General features: G+C 43.1%; 1 protein-coding gene across 2 annotated transcripts in view; it reads right to left on the bottom strand.

Annotated features, from left to right (window-relative positions):
- Window positions 1–23293, bottom strand: part of ABCC1 (ATP binding cassette subfamily C member 1) — a 98616-nt gene that overhangs the window by 40493 nt on the left and 34830 nt on the right. For both annotated transcript variants that reach the window (XM_054041819.1, XM_054041820.1), the window contains exons 2-10: window positions 13933–14109; window positions 12875–13000; window positions 11357–11494; window positions 9571–9696; window positions 6164–6225; window positions 5137–5268; window positions 2581–2808; window positions 1476–1653; window positions 571–732 (exon numbers count right to left, since the gene is read on the bottom strand). In XM_054041819.1, the coding sequence (XP_053897794.1) occupies window positions 571–732; window positions 1476–1653; window positions 2581–2808; window positions 5137–5268; window positions 6164–6225; window positions 9571–9696; window positions 11357–11494; window positions 12875–13000; window positions 13933–14109 (1329 nt within the window). The remainder of the gene's footprint in view (window positions 1–570; window positions 733–1475; window positions 1654–2580; window positions 2809–5136; window positions 5269–6163; window positions 6226–9570; window positions 9697–11356; window positions 11495–12874; window positions 13001–13932; window positions 14110–23293) is intronic.

Raw genomic sequence — 23293 nt, 5'->3', positions numbered from 1 at the left:
CCTGGCTGTAAGCAGAACCGGGGCTGCCCTTCTAATAAGTACCTGGACTAGAAACAGCAGGCATTATCCCAGCATGATGGGTGCTGGGATGATGAATCAAAGATCCTTCATCTGCCCACTTCTCCACCAAATGACACAGCGTAAGCAGAGTCCCAACAGCTAACTGGGTGCTCTAGAAGCACAGGACGCCCAAATTCACATGACACATGAAAGGGCTGCTTAGCTGGCCAGCCACTGGGGCCCAAGACTGCTGAGTGGAGGAAGGGCTGTTGACAGGACATTCACTTTCTACACAGGGAATGGGTAAGAGAAGCCTTTGTCCCAGCATGGTACTTGAGGAGGCTTGGGCTAGATTTGCAATTGAGAGCCCTCTACCTCCTCTCTTCCATCACAGCGGCAGCATACTGCCCTAAATGGTTCTCCATGCAGATTCTCACTCTCGCATGTTCTATACTCTCCAATGGTCTGACATTAGCTATCTATAGTCTTGAACTTCAGAGGAAAACACCTGGCCACTAGTTGCATTCACCTACCATAATTAAACAGGAAAACAAGAAGTATGACAATTACCTGCCATAATAAATACAATGCTAATATAACTTGCAGAGGCGCAGACCAAATCATGTTTATATACGTAGCCAAGTCCATGAACCTCTGAGCATCCACAGACATTAGATTTACAATCTCCCCAACAGTAGACGTCTTTCTTGCAGAATTTGTGATAACCAATGCCTGTGTGTAGATAAAAAGGAACATACTGACTATAGTAGGCAAAACAGCTTCACAATTTGCCTTTATTTCATACTGCAGCATGAACAGCTTTTTCTGGAGTTTAATTTGTGGTCACAGGCAATGCTTCTCTGACGTACAGTATTGATTTTTTCCTGCGTGCCTAAAAAGCACTGTATATTGAATACACAGTTTTAATCAGGGTTAAATTAACCAAGGGTTAAAAACATGAGCAAGTTGTTTTTGTTTGGGGTTTGTTTGGTTTTAGTGTCCGGGTTGAGTGCTGGCTTCTTGTCATATGTTTTCCTGCCTCGCCTCCTGCAGAGCAGCTAGTCTAAAGTCTATTTTTTAAATAGTTCCAGGTTGTTTCAGGCTGAGGTTGTGCAGACTGGTGCCTGCTTAGTTGCTAATAATCCTCTCATTTTACTGACGTCTGTCCCATTTCTGTGCAGATGGAAGTTTAGTTCCCATTCCAAGGTAAGATGTGAAATAGGTTGGGGTTTTGTTGTACATGATCAATAAAAGCAGCTTCTTAACTGAAAGTATCTTTAATTTACAGCTGTGGGCTGAAGGAGGTCTCTTACATTCTGTTTACCATTAGATACCAGCCTGGGCAAAGCATACCAACTAGTTAAAACTATGTAATTTACTCAAGTTCATCACTAAGATTTTATTGCAGCTTCCCCGCCCCAATTTTCAGAGGTGCCATTACTCTGGTGATGATGCAACATTTCAAACATGCATACCTTGCGATAGACTGCACCAATGACAGCTGTTTTAAGCCTCATTCCAGTAACAAAGCAAATATGGAAGTACTGGTGGAGGATCAGAGTCTGCAGACAGGCACATGCAAACAGAAGCCCTGTGTACAGATAGCCTTGCCAATTTGGGGCATCTTTATCATTCACAAAGTTAATTAACAACCTGCGAAGAGAGAATTTGGCAAGGTTAATGCACATTGTCAGAGCTTATCAAAATTTCCAAACAATGACTAGATTATTCCAGACATATCGGTCACATGATATCCCAACAGACACATCAAACTGGCAATAGCAAACACTCAGGAACACTAGAGTGTGGCCTCAGTCAAGTCACAAGATTTTTACCCAGACTTTGTAACTGAGAGGTCCCCCGAATTCCCCCACCACACACCGCCTTCCTATCCCACCAGCATGGGTCCCATTCCCAAGTGTCCCTAGCTATAATCTGGAAGATTGAACTACCAAACTTTCTCAGAAACTTCTAATATAGGTCTTCTTGGATGTACTGACAGAAGTGATCACTAGTAAGGCACATGGCTATCTCAAAAAGAGAATGAGCAGAATACATTGCATAGGCTCTGCACTGACTCAGAGCTACTGCCACAGAATTGTTTCACCACCATCCAAACTAAAGGTACATCATTTCTACTTAGTGTTCCACTTCTTCCCTTACATTATACCAGCACACCTTTTCCCCTCACCCTTCCATTGCTTCACCTACTGATTTTAAGCATTACTTTTCGCTTCAGGAGCCTTTAGACCCTCTCTGTGATCTCATGAACTGTCACAGATTAACATTAGCTTAGATGAAGCAAGTTTCCTGCTGCATCTGAACTTCCATTGTCTGACCTTCCTAGTGTTAAAGGTCACTCTCAGAGCATCAGAAGGGAATTGGAATGCTAGATCCCAAATTGGAAACCAGTGAAGCAAAGTCATTTGCATAGAAACTCTAGTGCAAAAGGAAGCAACTTGTCAGCTGTCCCAGCTAAAGGAAGAGTAGTCTGATATTAGCGAGAAGGAATCAAAAGAGATCTACCTAGGTACTTTGTATAAACAGAGGAACTGAAGAAAGCATTAAAGGAAGTCTTACTTTAAGATTTCCGGGCCAGAAAACATCATAAGATCATGACAGGCTTTAAACAGGAAACTCATGAGGAAGTACGGTCCAAAGGTTTTATACAACACTTTCAACAGAGAAGGTGCAGAGTTCCTTTGAGATGGTTTTACAATCAAAGCTTCAACTTCTTCTGTCACATCGCCATTTGAGTTGCTGGATTTCATTTGCTTTTTGGGTGAATACACCATTTTTATGGCTTGCCTACAATAATAATAATAATAATAATAATAATAAAGAAACATTTCTTTAAATCGTTAGGACATTCTACTGAATCACACTGACAACTATTTAAAATTAATGACAGTGACTCTTCTGTAAAATTGAACATAAGAATGCAGAGTCTTAAAATGAGAAGTCTACTCCAGTTGCCAAGAAAAAGTAGCTTAGGGTATGTCTACACTTACTGTGACATCCAGAGTACAAACACTGCATGCCCAGCTAGCGCAAGTTTAAATAGCAATGTAGTCAGTGAGTTGTCAAGTATCAGGGGGTAGCCGGGTTAGTCTGTATCTACAAAAACAACAAAGAGTCTGGTGGCACCTTAAAGACTAACAGATTTATTTGGGCATAAGCTTTCGTGAGTAAAAACCTCACTTCTTCGGATGCATAGAGTCATCCGAAGAAGTGAGGTTTTTACTCACGAAAGCTTATGCCCAAATAAATCTGTTAGTCTTTAAGGTGCCACCAGACTCTTTGTTGTTTTTGTAGTCAGTGAGGTGCAGCTTAGATGGGTACCCCACACAGCCTACACAGAGTATATACCCTGGGATTCAGCTATCTACTTGCCCAAGCCATACCTCCCATGCCTAACATTTTATTTTTTAGCAGTGTAATGTCCTGTTGCTGGAGACTTTCCCACTGCAGTGAATGACTCCAGCAGTGGGGAAAGGCTCTGGCAGGGGAGACAGCAGGGAAAGGCTCCAGCGGCAGGGAGGTAAGCAGGGAAATGCTCTGGCAGCTCCCCACAGCTGGAGCCTTTCCATTGCAGCATGTAACTATGCATGTAGTGCATGTACTCTACACGTCACAATGAGTGTAGACATAGCCTTAGGCCTACTCTACACTGGCAGTCGATTTATCATGTCCAAACTAGACGCGATAAATCGACCCCCGCTGAATTGATCACTGCCCATCGATCCAGCGGGTAATGTAGACAAGCCCTTAGATACTCACCACCACAGGGATTTGCAGTCGTCATAATATTTGCCATCATTCCTTTCAGTAGCTCCAAGTGTCCCTGCATCAGAGATGGTAGTTTACCAGCCACTTTTGGGACTGGTAAGCCAGTGTTTCACAACATTATGGAGGGATCTGTTTATCAGAAGCTACTAGCCTTTGGTTAACTGAGCAGCACTTCAGAGCCCTAGTTTTTTTTTTTTTTCCTTGGGACAAATGTTCCTAAAAACCACATCCTATAGCTATGGAATACTCAGGTGTACAATTATATGTGAGTTGCAAAGTCAAACATGAGTTTATTATTTATATTACTGTAGCAGCCCTAGATCCTAGTCAATATTAAGGTCCCACTGTGCTCAACACTGTACAAATGGAGTTAATAGACACAGTCCCTGTTCTTAAGAGTTTACAACCTAAGAAAGAATTATGCTAAATCATCCCTAATGAGTAGAACGAAACCACAGTTAAGTTGATGAATCTGGTGTATGCCAAACCATATTTCCCAGTATTTGAGAACAGGCTGTATGTAAAACTATGTTTCTGTGTATACTATCTACCATGAGTGCTGGAACGAGGGGTGCTGTTGCACCCCCGGCTTGAAGTGGTTTCCATTGTTTACAGTTTGGTTCAATTGCTCTCAGCACCCCCACTATACAAACTGTTCCAGCATCCCTGCTGTACACCTAACTAAATTGAGAACAACATATGAATTTAGAGTTTTTTCCTTCACTGGCCAGTCATTTCAGTATGCCGTGATGACGTAAGCATGAGAAAAATTTGTAGACAGAATGAACATTGGTTGAAAATTATACAAAATAGAAGACTGCAAAGGTTGTAGTCCATTTGCAAGCTGAGAAAATCTAAATTTAAAACAAACAAAAAACCCTCTTCTCTGACACATACACTCACAAGGTTACTCCTCAGTGTCTATGCACCTAAGGGCAAATCCTGGAGGTCCATACTCAATCCTTATTCAAGAAAGTGTCTAATGAGCTTATGGAAATTTGTCTGGGTAAGAACCAAATAATGATACTTTAATTGTCATGGACTTCTGGAACATATTCATAATAATATGCATAACAAGTGGAATTAACCAACTAGATAAAAGCACGGATTGTGTAATCAATCAGTTGTACTTCACTACTATTTCTCAGTGTTAACAGCTTATTTTACTTTCACTCATGTATTATTTTACCTATAAATAAAATAGTTTCCTCTTTATATTAAGTTTTCTTGACATAAATGGAATTCAAGAAAAGTTTCCTGACTAAAATGGATCTTGACCAATGCCATCTAAGTTTCCTATATTAGCTACCACTTTGTATTAATAACTGTTAGCATAACTGAACTTACTTCTTTGTATTTGCACACTCCTTCTCCCAGTACCTAGCCAAACCTTGCACTACCTCCTCAGATGTGTCCTCTTTGTTTAATGACCACAAGTCTTTAGCTTCCAATGGTCGCCGATATCCCTGAATCATCAACCTATATTGGAAAGAATCATCATCAGCAGCAGCATCCTTTAGAGAGTGCCAAAACAAGTTATACCCTGTATATCTAATTTCATAACACAGAGAACTATTGATCCACCCCCAAAATGCAGCCAGCTGCGAAGTGAGATGCAGTAATTTATTTAACAATGCACAAAAAATTAAGATAAGTAGTAATATAGTGCTTAAGTGAAACTACAGGGAGAATTTAGGAAGCAGAATGAAATTATCCCACTTGGAATTTAGCAATGCAATTAAAACTCATTTTATAAACTGAACAATAGAATGTTTATTAGCCTTCATTTTACTCTTACCTAAAAGGCAAAACCTGTACCTAAGACTATGCTGAGACACTGGCCAAGTCCTGATTAAGAAAGAAGTTATAACCTGCTTAATCACCTATAATGCTTTAAGTGTTTACATATTCCTTAGTGCTCTCCCATCCAAACAGTGATACCATGTAGCTTGAGATAGCGGATTTGATCACAATACAAGGAAGCACAGTTGAAGATAAATAAAACGAAGCAACTACAGATAACCAGGAAAAAAATTTTAAAAGAAGATTAGTCTATCATCTTCTAACAGTCACAACGACACAGGTACTATAAGTTTGGTTTCCACTCCACCACTCCTATGCATCAAACATTAAAATGCATCATTTAATGATACATGTTTATGAGGCTACATATGCAACATCAGCAGAATTCAAGAGACTGAAGAGACCCGTCATTAGAAAATAAAAGTAATCATCCACCTATCAGTTTCCTGTAGTTAAGTGTCTACTGAACAATCGTAAAACTCTCCACAGGTCAGGATATCCTTAAGTATCTTCTGAAAGCACAATAGGTTGACACTTGACAGCTGCATTATACAATGACTTATTCTCTTACCCTGTAATCCACCAGAATGTAATTTTGGAAAGGAACGAAGCACTAGACTCTGGGCAGGGAATCTAAAGGAAAGGAAAGGAGAAAAATGTCAGCCATGTAAATAAAACCTATTGAAACAATTAAAAAAATACTACTTTTATCCTTCTGAAATTATAACAATTCCTCAGCACCACTAAGTCCTCCTTTCTTGGTCATGCATGTTTCAGGGGGCTGCCAAGCAGGGCTGGCTGGCATTAGACTCACTCGGGTCCAGGGCAGAAAACCAAAGCCCCACCGCATGGGGCTGAAGCGCAAGATCCGATGCACTGCCACCCGGTGCTGAAGCTGAAGCCTGAGCAATTTAGCTTCACGGGGCCCCCGGGACATGGGGTCCCAGGCAATTGCCCTGCTTGCTACCTTACTAATACTAGCCCTGGCTTTTATATGAAGAAAAATAGTGGTTGTAAGCACAGGTGGGCCATGGAATTTTTATAGCATGTTGGGGGGGGGGGGGGGGGAGGGGGCGCGCGGGTGTCTCAGAAAGAAAAAGGTTGAGAACCCCTGCTCTAGATAACCAAGCAGAATCTTATATTTTATTTCTCAGTAACTAGCAGAAGATTGTCTAAGCATTACGTAGCCTGTCTGGTGATGGAGTGGAACTGTAGGGAAAACCTACAATGGAATGATTGAGACATCTAAGCACCAAAATTCCATTTTTAAAAATACATTTTAAAAATTAGGCAAATATCATTGAAAACAAGGAGAAAGTGTATGTTTAAGCAGTTGCAGCATTTGCAAAAGGTGCCAAAACTGATTGCCCTGGAGACTGTAGGCCTTTATCAACAAGACATACAGCACTGGCCAGCAGCACAGAATCCTGACATCTAGCCACTTGCCCTTAGAAGGCTGAGAGTTTAGTCTCTGAGACTATCCGCAAGGGTATTGCTCAATGCCGCTTGTGATAGTGATTTGGGGTGATGTGGTCTGAAACCCGTCAACTCCTTTCAAACTAAGGCAGTCACTGGAGAATGGCCATTTTAAAGTCAACTATTCTGATCTTACATACACACACAGCCCTCCAGTAGCTAGTAGACTTTCATTAAGTCTGTGAAAACAAAAAAGGGCTGGCTTCTTAGAATGAGAACCACATTAGAACATGGTTTTGCACCCCAAAAAAGCCCAAGCCTGAGGAATGGAAGAGGGCAACTGGTCAGAGAAAATTAAGTTACCCATGAAGAAAGTTTTCTTGTACACCACATATGCAAATTCCAAATAGAAAGATCACAATTGGAGTTATGCTGGTCTCCACTCTCTGACTCATCACAAAGTCAGCACCAGATTCCTAGTTTGGGTTTTCTATCAGTTTATATTAAGTGTAACATTAGCCTTAACTAGTTTAAAAAAGTATCAGTGATTGGATTAAGTTAAAAAGGAATCTTGGAAGAATTTCAAAGGCAATACTGTGGATTCAGTGCAAAATTCCAGAGGAGATTATACACTCCCCTCCCTTTATTCCCCCACCACACACACACACACAGACACAAAAGTATCAGCATATCAAGAACACACAGTCGGTCACTCCTCTGGCACATGTAACCAATAACCATAATTATAAAATTATATTATATGTGTATTATAAAATTAGAACAGCTCATGCACTTTCACCTACGAAGTCATCTGTCACCATTACAGAGATGATGTGAAAAATACAGGAGTTGAATTTTTTCAGGATTAATATTTGTCTCATGTTTGTTTCACTCAACTTTTCCATTAAATTGAATTCTAAAAATGTTACAACAAAGTAGCATGAAACAGATCTGCATTTCTTCTCCCTTTCAAATGACTGAGCATCTGACCTTTTGGGGGGGAGGGGAGAGGGAATGATCTATTGAAGTTAACAGTATTAATTTTTTCTGTGTTAAGAAGCAGACAGACAAATATAAAATAGCATATTTATGTATGAAATAGACAGCATTTGGGGGAGGGATAAGGAACTCGACAGTTCCCAAGTATTCAACATTTCTAGCACTTTGCCAGATCAAAAACAATGCTACTTGCAAGCAATTGAAGCACTCTGCCTTCCTGGAAAAAAGGCAGTTTTAAACTGACTCAAGGAAGCATACGGAAAGTATTAGATTTTCTCTGTGCATTTCTGCAGTCTACTTATAAGTAAGACCATGGTTTTGTCACGGAGGTTGCAGACATCACCGTGACTTCAGCTCTGGCAGCTGCAGGGTCCTGCTGCCTCCCGCAGTGACAGGGAGCTGTAAGGTTCCCCCACCACCTGAGGCAGTGGGCTGCGGGGCGCTCAGGGGGACCTCTGCCGCCCCCAGCTACCGCACGGGGAAAGGGGAGGAGCGCAAGCAAGAGGGATTCCAGCAGCGCTTCCACTCCTGGGGGAAGGGTAGGGGGACTCTGCAGCTCCCATTTGCTGCTGCTGGCAGGGGGACCCCGGAGCTCTGAGCCCACATGGGGTTGTGGGGGCCCCAGAGCTCCTAGCCATTTTGCTGCTGCCCAGTCCCTTCCCATTTTATCAAGGATATTTTTAGTAAAAGTCACAGACAGATCACGGGCAATAAAGAAAAATTCACAGAAGCCGTGACCTGTCTGACTTTTACTAAAAATATCCATGATAAAATCTTAGCCTAACTTATAAGTGGAAGTTCTGCATTAGGCAGCTAACAAGGTCTCCTGCTATCAAGTGCTGAACTTGATTTGTAGAGAGAAGTCTAGAACACAATATAAACATTTGAGTATTGATGAAATTAATAGCCCTAAAACATTTTTTTCATTTTTAGTATTAAATTCAAAACCATTCTAGGCTGTGAGAGCAGATGATGCATTATGAATTATATAAAGCACCCAGGGACTGTTACAATGGGTGGATAACTTGCTACTATATCAGGGTTTCTCAAACTACTCCAGGGGGTCTGCCAGCCCCAATGATCAACTCCTCCCTCTCCCTCCCAGTGCCTCCTGCATGCCAGGAGGCACTGGGAGGGAGGGGGAAGAAAGAGGCAGGGAAGAGGTAGAGTGGGGGTGGGGCAGTATTTCTTAGAATCAAACCCAGTGCCTACCAGAAAAAAATATTACCTCTACCATCCATGTTCCAGGATAGCTAAAGCAATCTCCTCCCATTTAGCCATCACCACCACCAGCCTGTCTCTTAAACTGTTGACATTGTTTACAAAATCCATCTAATCTTTGCATGTTGTGGACCTAATCCTGCACGGTGCCAAATGCCCTCACTCTCAAATCAACTCAATAGTGAACTGCAAGTGCCTTCTACTGCAGTTTAATTCAATGGGAATAGAATTATTCAACATTTTCCAGAATCAGGCCCAATGACTCACTGTAAACAGTATTACAGGTAGGACACTTTATATTCCAGTCTATTCCTCCTGGGTAAAAACATTACTGAAACTTACAGGATCATTAACGGTTTCAGAAAACAGAGGCGGTCGTTCTGGGAAGCAGGACAGTATAAGCTGTATTAGCACCAGGACGAAGTAGCTGTAGAAGGTAACGTAACGAAATACATCAACTTCAGCACCCTAAAAAAAGATTTGATATTCTGGTTAGAAGATGTAAAGCAACTGCTTAATGTACAACAAGTGACAGTGTACCAAATGCCTTTATTTGGAAATAAGCATCTAAGCATCAGAGCAAGTAAATATTCTTATCAACCAAGCAAAAGGCGGGTTCTGTGCTGCTGGTCAAACTGAGCCACAAAACAGCAAGCATTCCTTAGGAGAGTATTGGGCATTCCAGGCTAAATGCATTGCTGACAACATTCTAGGACTCGCCTGGACAAAACAGAACGTCTGGCCATCTCTATGCAATGCTCTGTTATAGTCATGTCGGTCCCAGGATATTAGAGGGACACGGTGGGTGAGGTAATATCTTTTACAGGCCCAACTTTTGTGTGTGTGTGGGGGGGGGGGGGAGGGGGAGGGGAGGAAGAAAAGAGAGAGAGAGACATAGACACTTTCAAGCTTATACAGAGCTCTTCTTCAGGTGACCTGTGTAAAACTCAAACGTTTGCCTCTCTCTCACCAACAGCAGGTGGGCCAATAAAAGATATTATCTCATCCACCTTGTCTCTCCACCTCTATGCAAAACATTACAGGAGAAACAGTTTTATCTTTGTGGAGGAGAGAGGAGAAAAAGGGAGCTTTTTTGCACCAGGTTCATCTGAGGACACCACAAAAAGCGTTCCTGAGCATCTCACTCTTTCTTTTAAGGCCTTGTCTACACTGGAGTTTTCAGCCACTGGTGTAGCCACACGTACAATTCCCTAGTACAGATGTGGTGTTTAAGCCAGGACTTGCACCAGTGCAATTCACTTCAGTTTAAAGCCAGGATCAAATCACAAGGGGTTTCATGGAATAGTAGTAAGTGATTTGGCCAAGCCCACAGAGGAAGTAAGTGTCAGAGCCAGGATTAAAAATTAGTCCACTACACCATGTTGTGTTCAGACACCACAGCTTCCTCTTTCTATGCTTATGCACAGCACAGCTCAATCCAACACTCCCAAAGAAAGTAGAGACAACTTAGGCTGAAGAAAGCACAAAGCCACTACTAAACCCAATACCAATTTAATAGGAGCCAGTCAAAAGTTTTCAAAAAACCTCAAAGTTGAGGAACTTTTTCAAGAAAGTTACATTCCATTTTCAGCCAGCGCTACAATTTAATGAATTTGACAAGGGTAACTTATTATTAAAAACCCAACCCCAGCGAGATCTAAAATATTCTAACCATACAAGGGAACACTTTGACTAAATGGGCGTATAAAACAGAGCTACCATCAAAGCAAGTGCTTCAGGAAATCCCCTGTATAATCAACAGGAAAAAGAACTAAACTTTAGCCTGAATTGTTTCAGATGTAACCGTACACTCATTCATTCTATTCAAATAGGTTATGAATGTTTCTAGACGTTCCAGTAAAACTGTTTTGCTTTTAAACTTCCTTGCCAACATTTATAAAAGACCATCAAACCTTTGATTAATTTCAAACATAGAAAACTAAATAAAAAGTAAAACAAGCATGACTTAATGGCCCTTAAAAGCTCAGGAATGAAGGTACACTTAATGGATCATCAACTCGCTCAGTGTCTTAAGAAGCACTGATGGGCACTACAGGTTAAATCATTAAACAAGTAGCCACTGCTATTGCAGCACTTAACTCACCTTAATTGAAAAGTAATCACTTACCAGGTTTAAGGCCTGCAGTATTTTGGACCTGAAAATTATTGTGGCACACAACAGTGCAGTAAACCAGAAAATCAACATTACGCCTGAAGACTGGACTCCTTTCATTCGCTCATATTGTATTAAAAATGTGGCGAGCAACTACAGACAGATAAAAAGATAGCATAAGCAGGTTATGTTCATAAAGGTTAAGAAATAAAATGATACACAAAGCAAATGCAATATACGAAGCACGAGCATGGCTATCCCAAACCATGAATTAGTGTTTCTATTCCAGTATCATCCAGAAGTTCCAACTATGTCTTAATGTCTTTGGCCCTGTACAAACATAACTAAAAGCTAGTTCCTACTCCAAAGGGCGTCAGTTTAAAAAAAAACACAATACAGAGATGGGAAAAGCAGAGCACCAAACAAAATATGTTCAAAGCCTCCAAAGGGAAAAAAAGCGTCACAAATCAACATACACAGCCATGTCTAATTATGAAGATATTTTAACCTGTCCAAGGGATTTCCCAAGGCTAAGCGCTTGAAAGCTGACTTAGCAAGAGTTCATCTTTAAATAATCATCTCTTTCATACTTGTTAAAATAAAGTTACACTAACCAATATGATTTATGTTTGTTTTTTCCATTTCCACACTCTGTTTAAAGGAACTTTTGTACACTTTAGGAAACTTATGTAGCCCTCGCGTGGCATAAAGCATGTTTACAATGGGTCCAGGGCTTCCCATTTTAGTCACATCATTAATCTTGCATGTAATTATGGTCAGGTATGGGCCTGGGTTATTCTTTTCAAGTGTGTTGTTTTAAGTGGGTTTTTAATTTGTATTACTCCTAACCTGGGCTGAAGAAAAGAAAAAAAAAAAAATCAACTTGCTGATTACTAAAGAGAGGTTTTCCTGAGGAAGCACAATGCAGTCAGCTTTTCTTAAAAGCTAACAGGATAGTACCTGCACTTCCCAGCAGGCAGGCAGTCTGGGACATCTAGCACCTAGTGCACAGAAAACTAACTTTTAAACACTTTCCATCACTGCGTCAAGAGTGAGTATAAACACATGTATTTCACTCAGACCCAGAGAACTCAAGGGTCTATTACAAATACCCATAACAATTTGAAGTTTTGTTTTTAAAATTTAGTAATGTTGGCAACTCTCTTGACTATATTTTATGGTTTTAAGAACTTCTATTTAGAGTTACTGGTCCGCAGAATTAAATCAAGTTCTCAAGCATGTGCATGAGTAAATGGAATCTCTAACCTCCAAGAAAGTGTAGATGCCTTAGAACTAGCCTGTATGCTTCTCAACATGCTGATACGCAGTTTTAAGCACAAAGTTTGCTTTACATAAATCAAAAATCAGCATTTCAGTTCAGCATCAAGTGAAATCTGTAAATGAGGATTGTACCTAATGGAATAAAAATGCTAAGCAGCTGCAAAAAAGGCAATATGTACAGTTGAGAAAGCTAGATTAGTGGTCGTGATTTTGCATCACAGAAGGACTCTGAGTAGAATGATTTATACTTACCATTGTTATGCCCAAAACTGTAGGGCTAATGACAAAAACTGGAGGTCGGAAAATATTTTGACTTCTTTCCCAGAAAGAGTAGAAAAGATCTGCCCAGCAGATTATCCACAATAGTAAGCCCAAGGCCTGGAACATAAAAGTACGAATAAATATTGAAAGTGAACTCTTACCACATGTAACAAAATGTCTTTTGGTACAACAAATTAATGCATACACAGTCCAATGCAATTGCCCTATGTGTGTAGTCCTATTAGGCAATTAAAATTAGTCCAACCGTATACTACATACATAATACATGAGGTAAAAAGATACTCTCTCTCTGTAGGTTCCCAATTAAAAGAGAGAATTTTAGATTACTGTGTTATATAGTTCAGATTTATTCTAAATGTCATATCACACGCTAACATTTTATGAAGCAAAGACTGGCGTATATCAACTTAGACTGGGAAGAAACTCTTAAATTGAAGGTTTATAAACAGGGCAGAAATCCTCAAAAATACACATTAATGAATCAACTCCTCTCAAAGGCTCTTGCTTGTTTTACAAAGGAACAAACTCTGTTAACAGATTGTTAAACGCCAGTTGGTCGAGAGAAATGGAACGGGATGTCTATAATTACTCTAAAAAGACAGACTATTTTATATGCTTTAAGAGATGGTCAAAAACCTGATTAGTTTAATAAAATCCTTTCATTTCTAGGGTTGAAGCTTCAGGATCAAGTTGGCCAACACAATGTGGTACTTCCCAACTTCAGGGCACCAGGCACGCTGTAGGGGCTGTATCCAAGGGCCAGTAATATGTATCAGCACACACGCAAGGACCTTGAAGGATATGCGCTTTTTTAGACCTGACAAACTTATTCTCAGGCAGCCCATTGACATGACAGCATAAGACTTGGAAATTAAATTCAGGTGAATTGTATGCATGGATCCCATCCCAATACAAACGTTTCATAGAGTTAAACCATTTAAAAACAAAAAGCCAATTTGGTACAAATCTGAAAATAAAACCAAAAAATCCAAATACATGGCACAGACTCTGAAGTAAAAGTCACTTACTGTTTTGGCTTTGTTGAGATGCGACATTTGGATATAGCCCCTGTCATGACGACGGAGGTACAGGAAGTATATTGGGAAGCAAACCCACAGGTAAATGCAAGGCACCCAGACAAGGATGGTGTTCTGAAAGCACTTAGTGAAATCTGGATTTTCTGTGTGCCAGGTCAGGTTCCAATCCTGAGGAAACAAAATGGATAAGTAGTGAATGAAAAAGCAAAATGCCCACCACCCACTTGTGCCTGAGGAGTCTTATTCTTACTGGACTGTTAATCTAAATCTGGTTTAAAGATTAAGATCAAATGGCTCAGGACTAGAGAATATTTAAAAAGTTTGGCTTCACCTCACATTGCTCACGAAACTGCTTTCAAAAAACCGCTCCAAAAAACAAAACAAAAACAAAACACAAAAAAACACAACACAGGTCATTGTTCTCTGTGCTGGTTTCACAACAGCTACCACAGCAATCTTCTCACTCAACTGGCCATACTGAGACCTTTAACTTCACTAACTAGTTATTTTAAAAGTATCTCTGCAGAAAAATGCAGCAGTTTCCTGTCCCCATTACACCTGTTTAAGAAATAATATTTAATATTTAGTGTGAAAAAGATATGTAAAGATTAAAAATCCAAGATTAAATAAGAAATCTTGAAAATGCTGTTGTAAAGCAGCTTCACGGGGCACCACTTAATAGCATGAAAATTCTCTCAATCCTTGAGTATTCACCAAGATGATCTGTACAACTAAGGGGGAAGAGCCTTTCCCTTTTGGCCAGATTCCTGCTCCCTCTATGAAGCTGACAACTTCTAAACAGGAGGAGGATCAAACTTTATGTATCTAAGGGTATGTCTACACTACGAAATTAGTTCGAATTTATAGAAGCCGGTTTTATTGAAATCGGTTGTATACAGCCGATTGTGTATGTCCACACAATAAAATGCTCTAGGTGCTCTAGTCGGCAGACCGCGTCCACAGTACGAGGCTAGCGTCGACTTCCGGAGCATTGCACTATGGGTAGCTATCCCACAGCTATCCCACAGTTCCCGCAGTCTCCGCCGCCCCTTGGAATTCTGGGTTGAGATCCCAATGCCCGGATGATGCAAAACAGTGTCGCGGGCGGTTCTGGGTACATGTCGTCAGGCCCCTCCCTCCCCCGTCACAGCAACGGCAGACAATAGATTCGCGCCTTTTTATCTGGGTTAGTTACCTGGGTTACCTGTGCAGACAACATGGAGCCCGCTCAGCACAGCTGAGCTCACCGTCACCATATATCCTCTTGGTGCCGGCAGACGTGGGACTGCATTGCTACACAGCAGCAGCTGCTAACTGCCTTTTGGCGGTAGACGGTGCAGTAGACTGGTAGCCTTCATCGGCGATCTGGGTGCTGGCAGCCGTGGGGCTTGCCTTTTGGCAGTAAATGGTGTATTATGACTGTTAGCCGGCCTATTACAAGTCGGGTCATCGCACATTAGCAGAGTCTTCCCTGAGCAGCAGCTCGTGCAATAGGCCTGAAGACCATCGTCATACACCACCCCGTATTTGCTGCCAAGCACCCAGAAAGATGCCGAGGGCTATCAGTCACGCTGCACCGTCGTCTTAAGATGTAAAAAATAGATTTTCTCTGTATTCATTTGCTTCCCCCTCCCTCCGTCAAATCAACGGCCTGCTAAACCCAGGGTTTTCAGTTTAATCTTTGGGGGGGACCAGTCTGTGACAGTTGTTTGTGTCTCTCCCTGATGCACAGCCACCGTTCTTTATTTTAATTCCCTGTGCCTGTACGCCATGTCGTCACTCGGCCCCCCTCCCTCCTTCCCCTAGGCCGTCAGATACTACGTTTGCGCCACAGCTCGAGCCGTGAAGCGGTTCACGCCTTTTCTTTGAATTCTGGGTTGAGATCCCAATGCCCGGATGATGCAAAACAGTGTCGCGGGCGGTTCTGGGTACATGTCGTCAGGCCCCTCCCTCCCCCGTCACAGCAACGGCAGACAATAGATTCGCGCCTTTTTACCTGGGTTACCTGTGCAGACAACATGGAGCCCGCTCAGCACAGCTGAGCTCACCGTCACCATATGTCCTCTGGGTGCCGGCAGACGTGGGACTGCATTGCTACACAGCAGCAGCTGCTAACTGCCTTTTGGCAGTAGACGGTGTAGCATGAGTGATAGCCGTGGGGCTGGCAGCCGTAGGGCTGCATTGCACCAGCCCCTTCCAGGCGATGGTATATTATGACTGGTACCCGTCGTCGTCGTACTGGAGTGGCTGTCAATCATGGCCACCTGGGCAGACATGCTACTGTCTCGATGATGACGGTTACCAGTCATAATGTACTATTTTCTGCCAATTGCCCAATATTGTCTGCTAAGCACCCAGAAGAGGCCGAGGGCGATGCTGGGTGCTGGCGGACGTGGGGCTGGCAGACATGGGGCTGCATTGCTACACAGCAGCAGCCCCTTGCCTTTTGGCAGATGATGGTATATTATGATTGGTACCCATCATCATCATACTGGTATGGCTGTCACTCATGCTGCAGCGTCGGCTGCCACCTTAAGATGTAAAAAATAGATTTATTCTGTGTTCATTTGCTTCCCCTTCCTCCGTGAAATCAACGGCCTGCTAAGCCCAGGGTTTCCAGTTTAATCTTTGGGGGGACCATTCTGTGTGACAGTTGTTTGTGTTTCTCCCTGTTCCTGTACCTGTACGCCATGTCGTCACTTGGCCCTCCCTCCCTCCCTCCCTCCCTCCCGCCCTCCTTCTCCTGGTCCATCAGATACTACTTTCGCGCCTTTTTTCTGACCAGGCGCCATAGCTAGCACTGGGATCATGGAGCCCGCTCAGATCACCGCGGCAATTATGAGCACTATGAACACCACGCGCATTGTCCTGGAGTATATGCAGAGCCAGAACATGCCAAGGCGAAACCCGGACCAGGCGAGGAGGCGATTGCAGCACGGCGACGAGAGTGATGAGGAAATTGACATGGCCATAGACCTCTCACAAGGCACAGGCCCCAGCAATGTGGAAATCATGGTGTCACTGGGGCAGGTTGATACCGTGGAACGCCGATTCTGGGCCCGGGAAACAAGCACAGACTGGTGGGATCGCATCGTGCTGCAGGTATGGGACGATTCCCAGTGGCTGCGAAACTTTCGCATGCGTAAGGGCACTTTCATGGAACTTTGTGACTTGCTTTCCCCTGCCCTGAAGCGCCAGAATACCAAGATGAGAGCAGCCCTCACAGTTGAGAAGCGAGTGGCGATAGCCCTGTGGAAGCTTGCAACGCCAGACAGCTACCGGTCAGTCGGGAATCAATTTGGAGTGGGCAAATCTACGGTGGGGGCTGCTGTGATCCAATTTGCCAGGGCAATGAAAGACCTGGTGATAGCAAGGGTAGTGACTCTGGGCAACGTGCAGTCAATAGTGGATGGTTTTGCTGAAATGGGATTCCCAAACTGTGGCGGGGCCATAGACGGAACCCATATCCCTATCTTGTCACCGGAGCACCAAGCCACCGACTACGTAAACCGCAAGGGGTACTTTTCAATGCTGCTGCAAGCCCTGGTGGATCACAAGGGACGTTTCACCAACATCAACGTGGGATGGCCGGGAAAGGTACATGATGCTCGCGTCTTCAGGAACTCTGCTCTGTTTCGAAAGCTGGAGGAAGGGACTTTCTTCCCGGACCAGAAAGTGACCATTGGGGATGTTGAAATGCCTATCGTGATCCTTGGGGACCCAGCCTACCCCTTAATGCCATGGCTCATGAAGCCGTACACAGGCAGCCTGGACAGGAGTCAGGACCTGTTCAACTACAGGCTGAGCAAGTGCCGAATGGTGGTGGAATGTGCATTTGGACGTTTAAAAGCGCGCTGGCGCAGCTTACTGACTCGCTCAGACCTCAGCGAAAAGAATATCCCTATTGTTATTGCTGCTTGCTGTGCGCTCCACAATATCTGTGAGAGTAAGGGGGAGACCTTTATGGCGGGGTGGGAGGTTGAGGCAACTCGCCTGGCCGCTGATTACGCGCAGCCAGACACCAGGGCGGTTAGAGGAGCACAGCAGGGCGCGGTGCGCATCAGAGAAGCTTTGAAAACGAGTTTTGTGACTGGCCAGGCTACTGTGTGAAACTTCTGTTTGTTTCTCCTTGATGAACCCTCCAACCCCCCCCCCCCGACCCGGTTCACTCTACTTCCCTGTAAACCAACCACCCCACCCCACCCTCCCCTCCCCCTTGCAGAGGCAATAAAGTCATTGTTTTTTCACATTCATGCATTCTTTATTAGTTCCTTACAGAGGTAGGGGGATAATTGCCAAGGTAGCCTGGGATGGGTGGGGGAGGAGGGATGGAAAAGGACACACTGCATTTTAAAACTTTAACTCTTATTGAAGCCCAGCCTTCTGATGCTTGGGCGATCATCTGGGGTGGAGTGACTGGGTGGACGGAGGCCCCCCCACCGTGTTCTTGGGCGTCTGGGTGAAGAGGCTATGGAACTTGGGGAGGAGGGCTGTTGGTTACACAGGGGCTGTAGCGGCGGTCTCTGCTCCTGCTGCCTTTCCTGCAACTCAACCATACGCTCGAGCATATCACTTTGATGCTCCAGCAGACGGAGCATTGCCTCTTGCCGTCTGTCTGCAAGCTGACGCCACCTATCGTCTTCAGCCCGCCACCTCTCCTCTCGTTCATGTTGGGCTTTTCTCATCTCCGACATTGACTGCCTCCACGCATTCTGCTGTGCTCTATCAGCCTGGGCGGACATCTGCAGCTCCGTGAACATCTCGTCCCTCGTCTTACGTTTTCTCTTTCTAATGTTCACGAGCCTCTGCGAAGGAGAAACATTTGCAGCTGGTGGAGGAGAAGGGAGAGGTGGTTAAAAAGGACACATTTTAGGGAACAATGGGTACACTCTTTCATTACAAGGTCGCATATTTCGGCTTGCAGGCAGCCATCGTAGGCCACAGTGTTTTGGCTTTTTTAACCTTCTTAACATGCGGGAAAGGTTGCAAACAGCAGCGCATTTCCCATATCAAGGATGAATTGGGTTGTCCATTTAAAATGGGGTTTCAATGTAAAAGGAGGGGGCTGCGGTTTCCCGGTTAACATGCGGCACAAACACAAGTAAACCACCCCCCCCCACACACACACACACGATTCTCTGGGATGATCACTTCACCCCTCCCCCCCACCGCGTGGTTAACAGCGGGGAACATTTCTGGTCAGAAGAGCAGGAACGGGCGCCTCTGAATGTCCCCCTTAATAAAATCACCCCATTTCAACCAGGAGAGCTTTCTGGAGATGTCCCTGGAGGATTTCCGCCCCATCCCCATACACGTTAACAGACTTGCTTGCTTTTTTTTTGTAATGTTTACAAATATTTACAAAGTTACACTCACCAGAGGTCTCCTGTGTGCCCTGAGGGTCTTGGGTGAGTTCGGGGGTTACTGGTTCCAGGTCCAGGGTCACAAACATATCCTGGCTGTTGGGGAAACCGGTTTCTCCGCTTCCTTGCTGCTGTGAGCTACCTACAGTACCTCCATCGTCATCTTCCTCGTTCCCCGAACCGTCTTCCCTGTGTGTTTCTCCAGTGAGAGAGTCATAGCACACGGTTGGGGTAGTGGTGGCTGCACCCCCTAGGATCGCATGCAGCTCCGCGTAGTAGCGGCAAGTTTGCGGCTCTGCCCCGGACCTTCCGTTTGCTTCTCTGGCTTTGTGGTAGGCTTGCCTTAGCTCCTTAATTTTCACGCGGCACTGCTGTGTGTCCCTGTTATGGCCTCGGTCCTTCATGGCCTTGGAGATCTTTTCTAATACTTTTCCATTTCTTTTACTGCTACGGAGTTCAGCTATCACTGCTTCATCTCCCCATATGGCGAGCAGATCTCGTACCTCCCGTTCGGTCCATGCTGGAGCTCTTTTGCGATCCTGGGAGGACTCCATGACGGTTACCTGTGCTGATGAGCTCTGCGTGGTCACCTGTGCTCTCCACGCTGGGCAAACAGGAAATGAAATTCAAACCTTCGCGGGTCTTTTCCTGTCTACCTGGTCAGTGCATCTGAGTTGAGAGCGCTGTCCAGAGCGGTCACAATGAAGCACTGTGGGATAGCTCCCGGAGGCCAATAACATCGAATTCCGTCCACACTACCCCAATTCCGACCCGCAAAGGCCGGTTTTATCGCTAATCCCCTCGTCGGAGGTGGTGTAAAGAAACCGGTTTAAAGGGCCCTTTAATTCGAAAGAAAGGGCCTCGTTGTGTGGACGTGTCCAGGCTTAATTCGGTTTAACGCTGCTAAAGTCGACCTAAACCCGTAGTGTAGACCAGGCCTAAGAGCTTGTCCACATGGGACCCAAGCCAGGGTGTTAAATCGACAGCGTGCTAGCTTGCCATGTAGTAATGTCTCAGGTGGACACTATGTGGCCGCTACAGTGTACTAAAAGTTCTGTTGTGCGTTTTGATGTTACTTTTCCTATGCTCTGACCATGATGCATAAACAGAGTCTAATCTAAAGCTATCATGTCCAGAAGCCAAAGGAATACTGACCATCAGAGTAATTGAAGTATAATCACCATTTCCATTACTGGTCACAAAGCTATATACAGTGACACATACTCACTACCAAAGGAAATCCTATCCCAGGAGAACTCATTAGTCTGAATTAAGGAAAAGGAGACTACAATGCAGGAAATCATACATGATTATCACTACCAAGATGAGACTATAATTATGAACAAAATCAAGTATTGGGATAGTAAAGTAAATAGCTATAGTAGCATTATAAAACTGAAAATAGGATGTAATTCAGCAGCAGATAGTTTCTCTTCAAATATTTGAAGAGACCAGTTACTTCCTGTTTAGAAAATTAATTTTCTTCATATACAGAATGATACAGCAGGACAAAATGCTTATGTCAAAAGTAAAGCATAGTATGCTACAGTTAAAGACACTTACCCTCTAGTGTTTTAAGGACCACAGTCAATATTTCACACATCTGAATTTTTTTTAAAAAATTACTACAACATTTAAGATAGTTATAACTAAGTTTAGAGAAAAAATACTTCTATTTTTTTCTGTTGACTTCAACATTTTACAGCATTGTGTAGAAAGTAACTATAGTCTCATTCAATAATAACTCATAGCATTTTATCTGTAGATTTCAAAGCACTTTACCTCCTTTGTAAAGTATGTGGAAACTGAGGCACAGGGAGGTGAAGTGACCTGCCCAAGGCCACCAAGCAATCTACTGGCAAAGCTGGGAACAGAGTTCAGCCCTCTTGAATCCCAGGCCTCTATCCAACAGCCCACACTACCACCTTGAAATTCTTCCCTATCCACGCCGGTCTCTCGCAGAGAGACAGTAATTTATAAATACATTTTGAAAGATAAGAAAACGTGGTTGCAGTGTCACAAAAGTTGGCAGAAGGAAATCAGAGGCTGATGTAACCTTGGAAATATTTTTAGTTCATCTTTTTTAGATTAGCTAGATATCAGGTTGACAGTGTTCTAGTCTCTATCATTTTAAGTGCCGTGCCATATATTATATTGCTGTTTTATGAACTTTCAACTCCTCCAGGAAGTGTTCTATGGGAGGGGGGAAGGAGGGGACCTATGAAGCATAGAGGCATTCCAGTTTAAACTGGAAACAATTATCCTAATTCTTCAGGAACTAGTGTTTAAAAAAATACCACAACAACAAACCAAGCATGGAGCTGGAGGGAGAGAGCAGAAGGAAGCAAGGCTCTTTTGAAAGACATTCAACATTTGTACCCTTTTCATGTTGTCTGCTGTAAGTCAGAGCCTGCAAGATTTTGTTTTATTCAGAGTTCAGTTCTTGGTTACACATAGTAAGTGATATGTTTGGCTGTCACACAGCAGGACTATAGGATACAAGTAACAAAATGAGGCTTTTTTTTTTTTTAAACTATATCTTGTTAGCAGTGAAATAAAAGGTTTCTGATCAAATACTCACTCAATGCAAATACATAAACAAAAACACAGATTTTCCTAGAAGTAGTGAAAAGAACAGGCACTGACAATAAGTATCAGAATGGTAGCGGTATTAGTCTGTATCAGCAAAAAATACTAGGAGTCCTTGTGGCACACTCCTCGTTGTTTTGACAAGAAGTAAAATCTCAAAACTGGAAAACCTGAATCCCTAATTATATTTCCAGTGCGTGTATGTGTGTTAAGAGATCTCCCTGAACCGCTGGGTCAAACAACTCCTTTGATGATTCTGCAGAAGTTATAATGAGAATGCAGTTGCTATACGTGAAAGTCATTGAGCTAGCATGCTTATACATTTCCTTATCCCTGAAAGACCCCATCTGGATTATATCTTTTATTGGACCAATGTGTGTTGGTGAGAGAGACAAGCTTTCAAGCCACACAGAGCTCTTCAGGTCTCTGTGGCTTAAAAGTTTCTCTCTCACCAACAGACACTGGTCCAATAAGAGAGATTACCTCACCCACCTTGTCTTTTTAATATCCTGGGACCAACATGGCTACAACTACACTCCATACCATTGGGATTTTCAGCTTAGTCACGCTTACATTTCGCCACTACACAATCATTTCCTGCTTTAAAGATTTCAATTTCACTCTTCCCCATACAATAGTCAAGAGAAGCATTAAACTGGATAGCAATTTACAGACCTTACAATAGTTGGTACAATTACAGCAGTACCTGATTTTACGAACATCAACCTCATACGTGATCAGTTATACAAACCATTTTCCCAGTGGGGAAAAATAAAACCTACCACTTTCATTATGTGATGCCGATGAACAACAAGTCAACATCCCTTCACATTCTTAAGCCTTCTGTGTATTGGAAGTCGCTTTGCAGTGGTTTAAAGGACAAGAATAAAGTGATGCAGTGCACTAGACTGCCACTTACACATCATGCTTATTGTCATTTTGAGATGTTTATTTTATGAACTCTTCAGTCCCCAATTAGTCCGTAAAATACGTGTTTTACTGAAAACCCCTTCAATTCTAGAAGTGCTCTCTGTGCAGGTGTCATACATAAACTACTTCAATTAAGGGTATGTTTAATTAAGGATTAAGTATGTAAATTACATTTACATGAATTCATTATATAATTAAGGATTAAGTATGTACAACTGGCACGGACATCTATTTCATGCCTCAGTGACACAATTTCTGAAACCAAATACTCAAATATATGACGTGGAGGGACAAAAAAGGAGAAAGGTATAATCTGTACACATCTGACCTTTCTCCTGCCACAAAACATACCAGGAAAGTGGTTTCTTAGCAGCCAATCATTGTACTGTTTCCATGTCACTGAACAGAGAGAAGTGCTCTATGCATTATTGATGTATAAACTGGCAGGAGGTTATCCTGAAAATATGCAT

This window comes from Malaclemys terrapin, chromosome 10 (genome assembly GCF_027887155.1).
Source record: "Malaclemys terrapin pileata isolate rMalTer1 chromosome 10, rMalTer1.hap1, whole genome shotgun sequence".
Classification (NCBI taxonomy): domain Eukaryota; kingdom Metazoa; phylum Chordata; order Testudines; family Emydidae; genus Malaclemys; species Malaclemys terrapin.
Note: the sequence above shows the minus strand (reverse complement) of the source record. Positions and strands in the feature narration are given on the sequence as shown.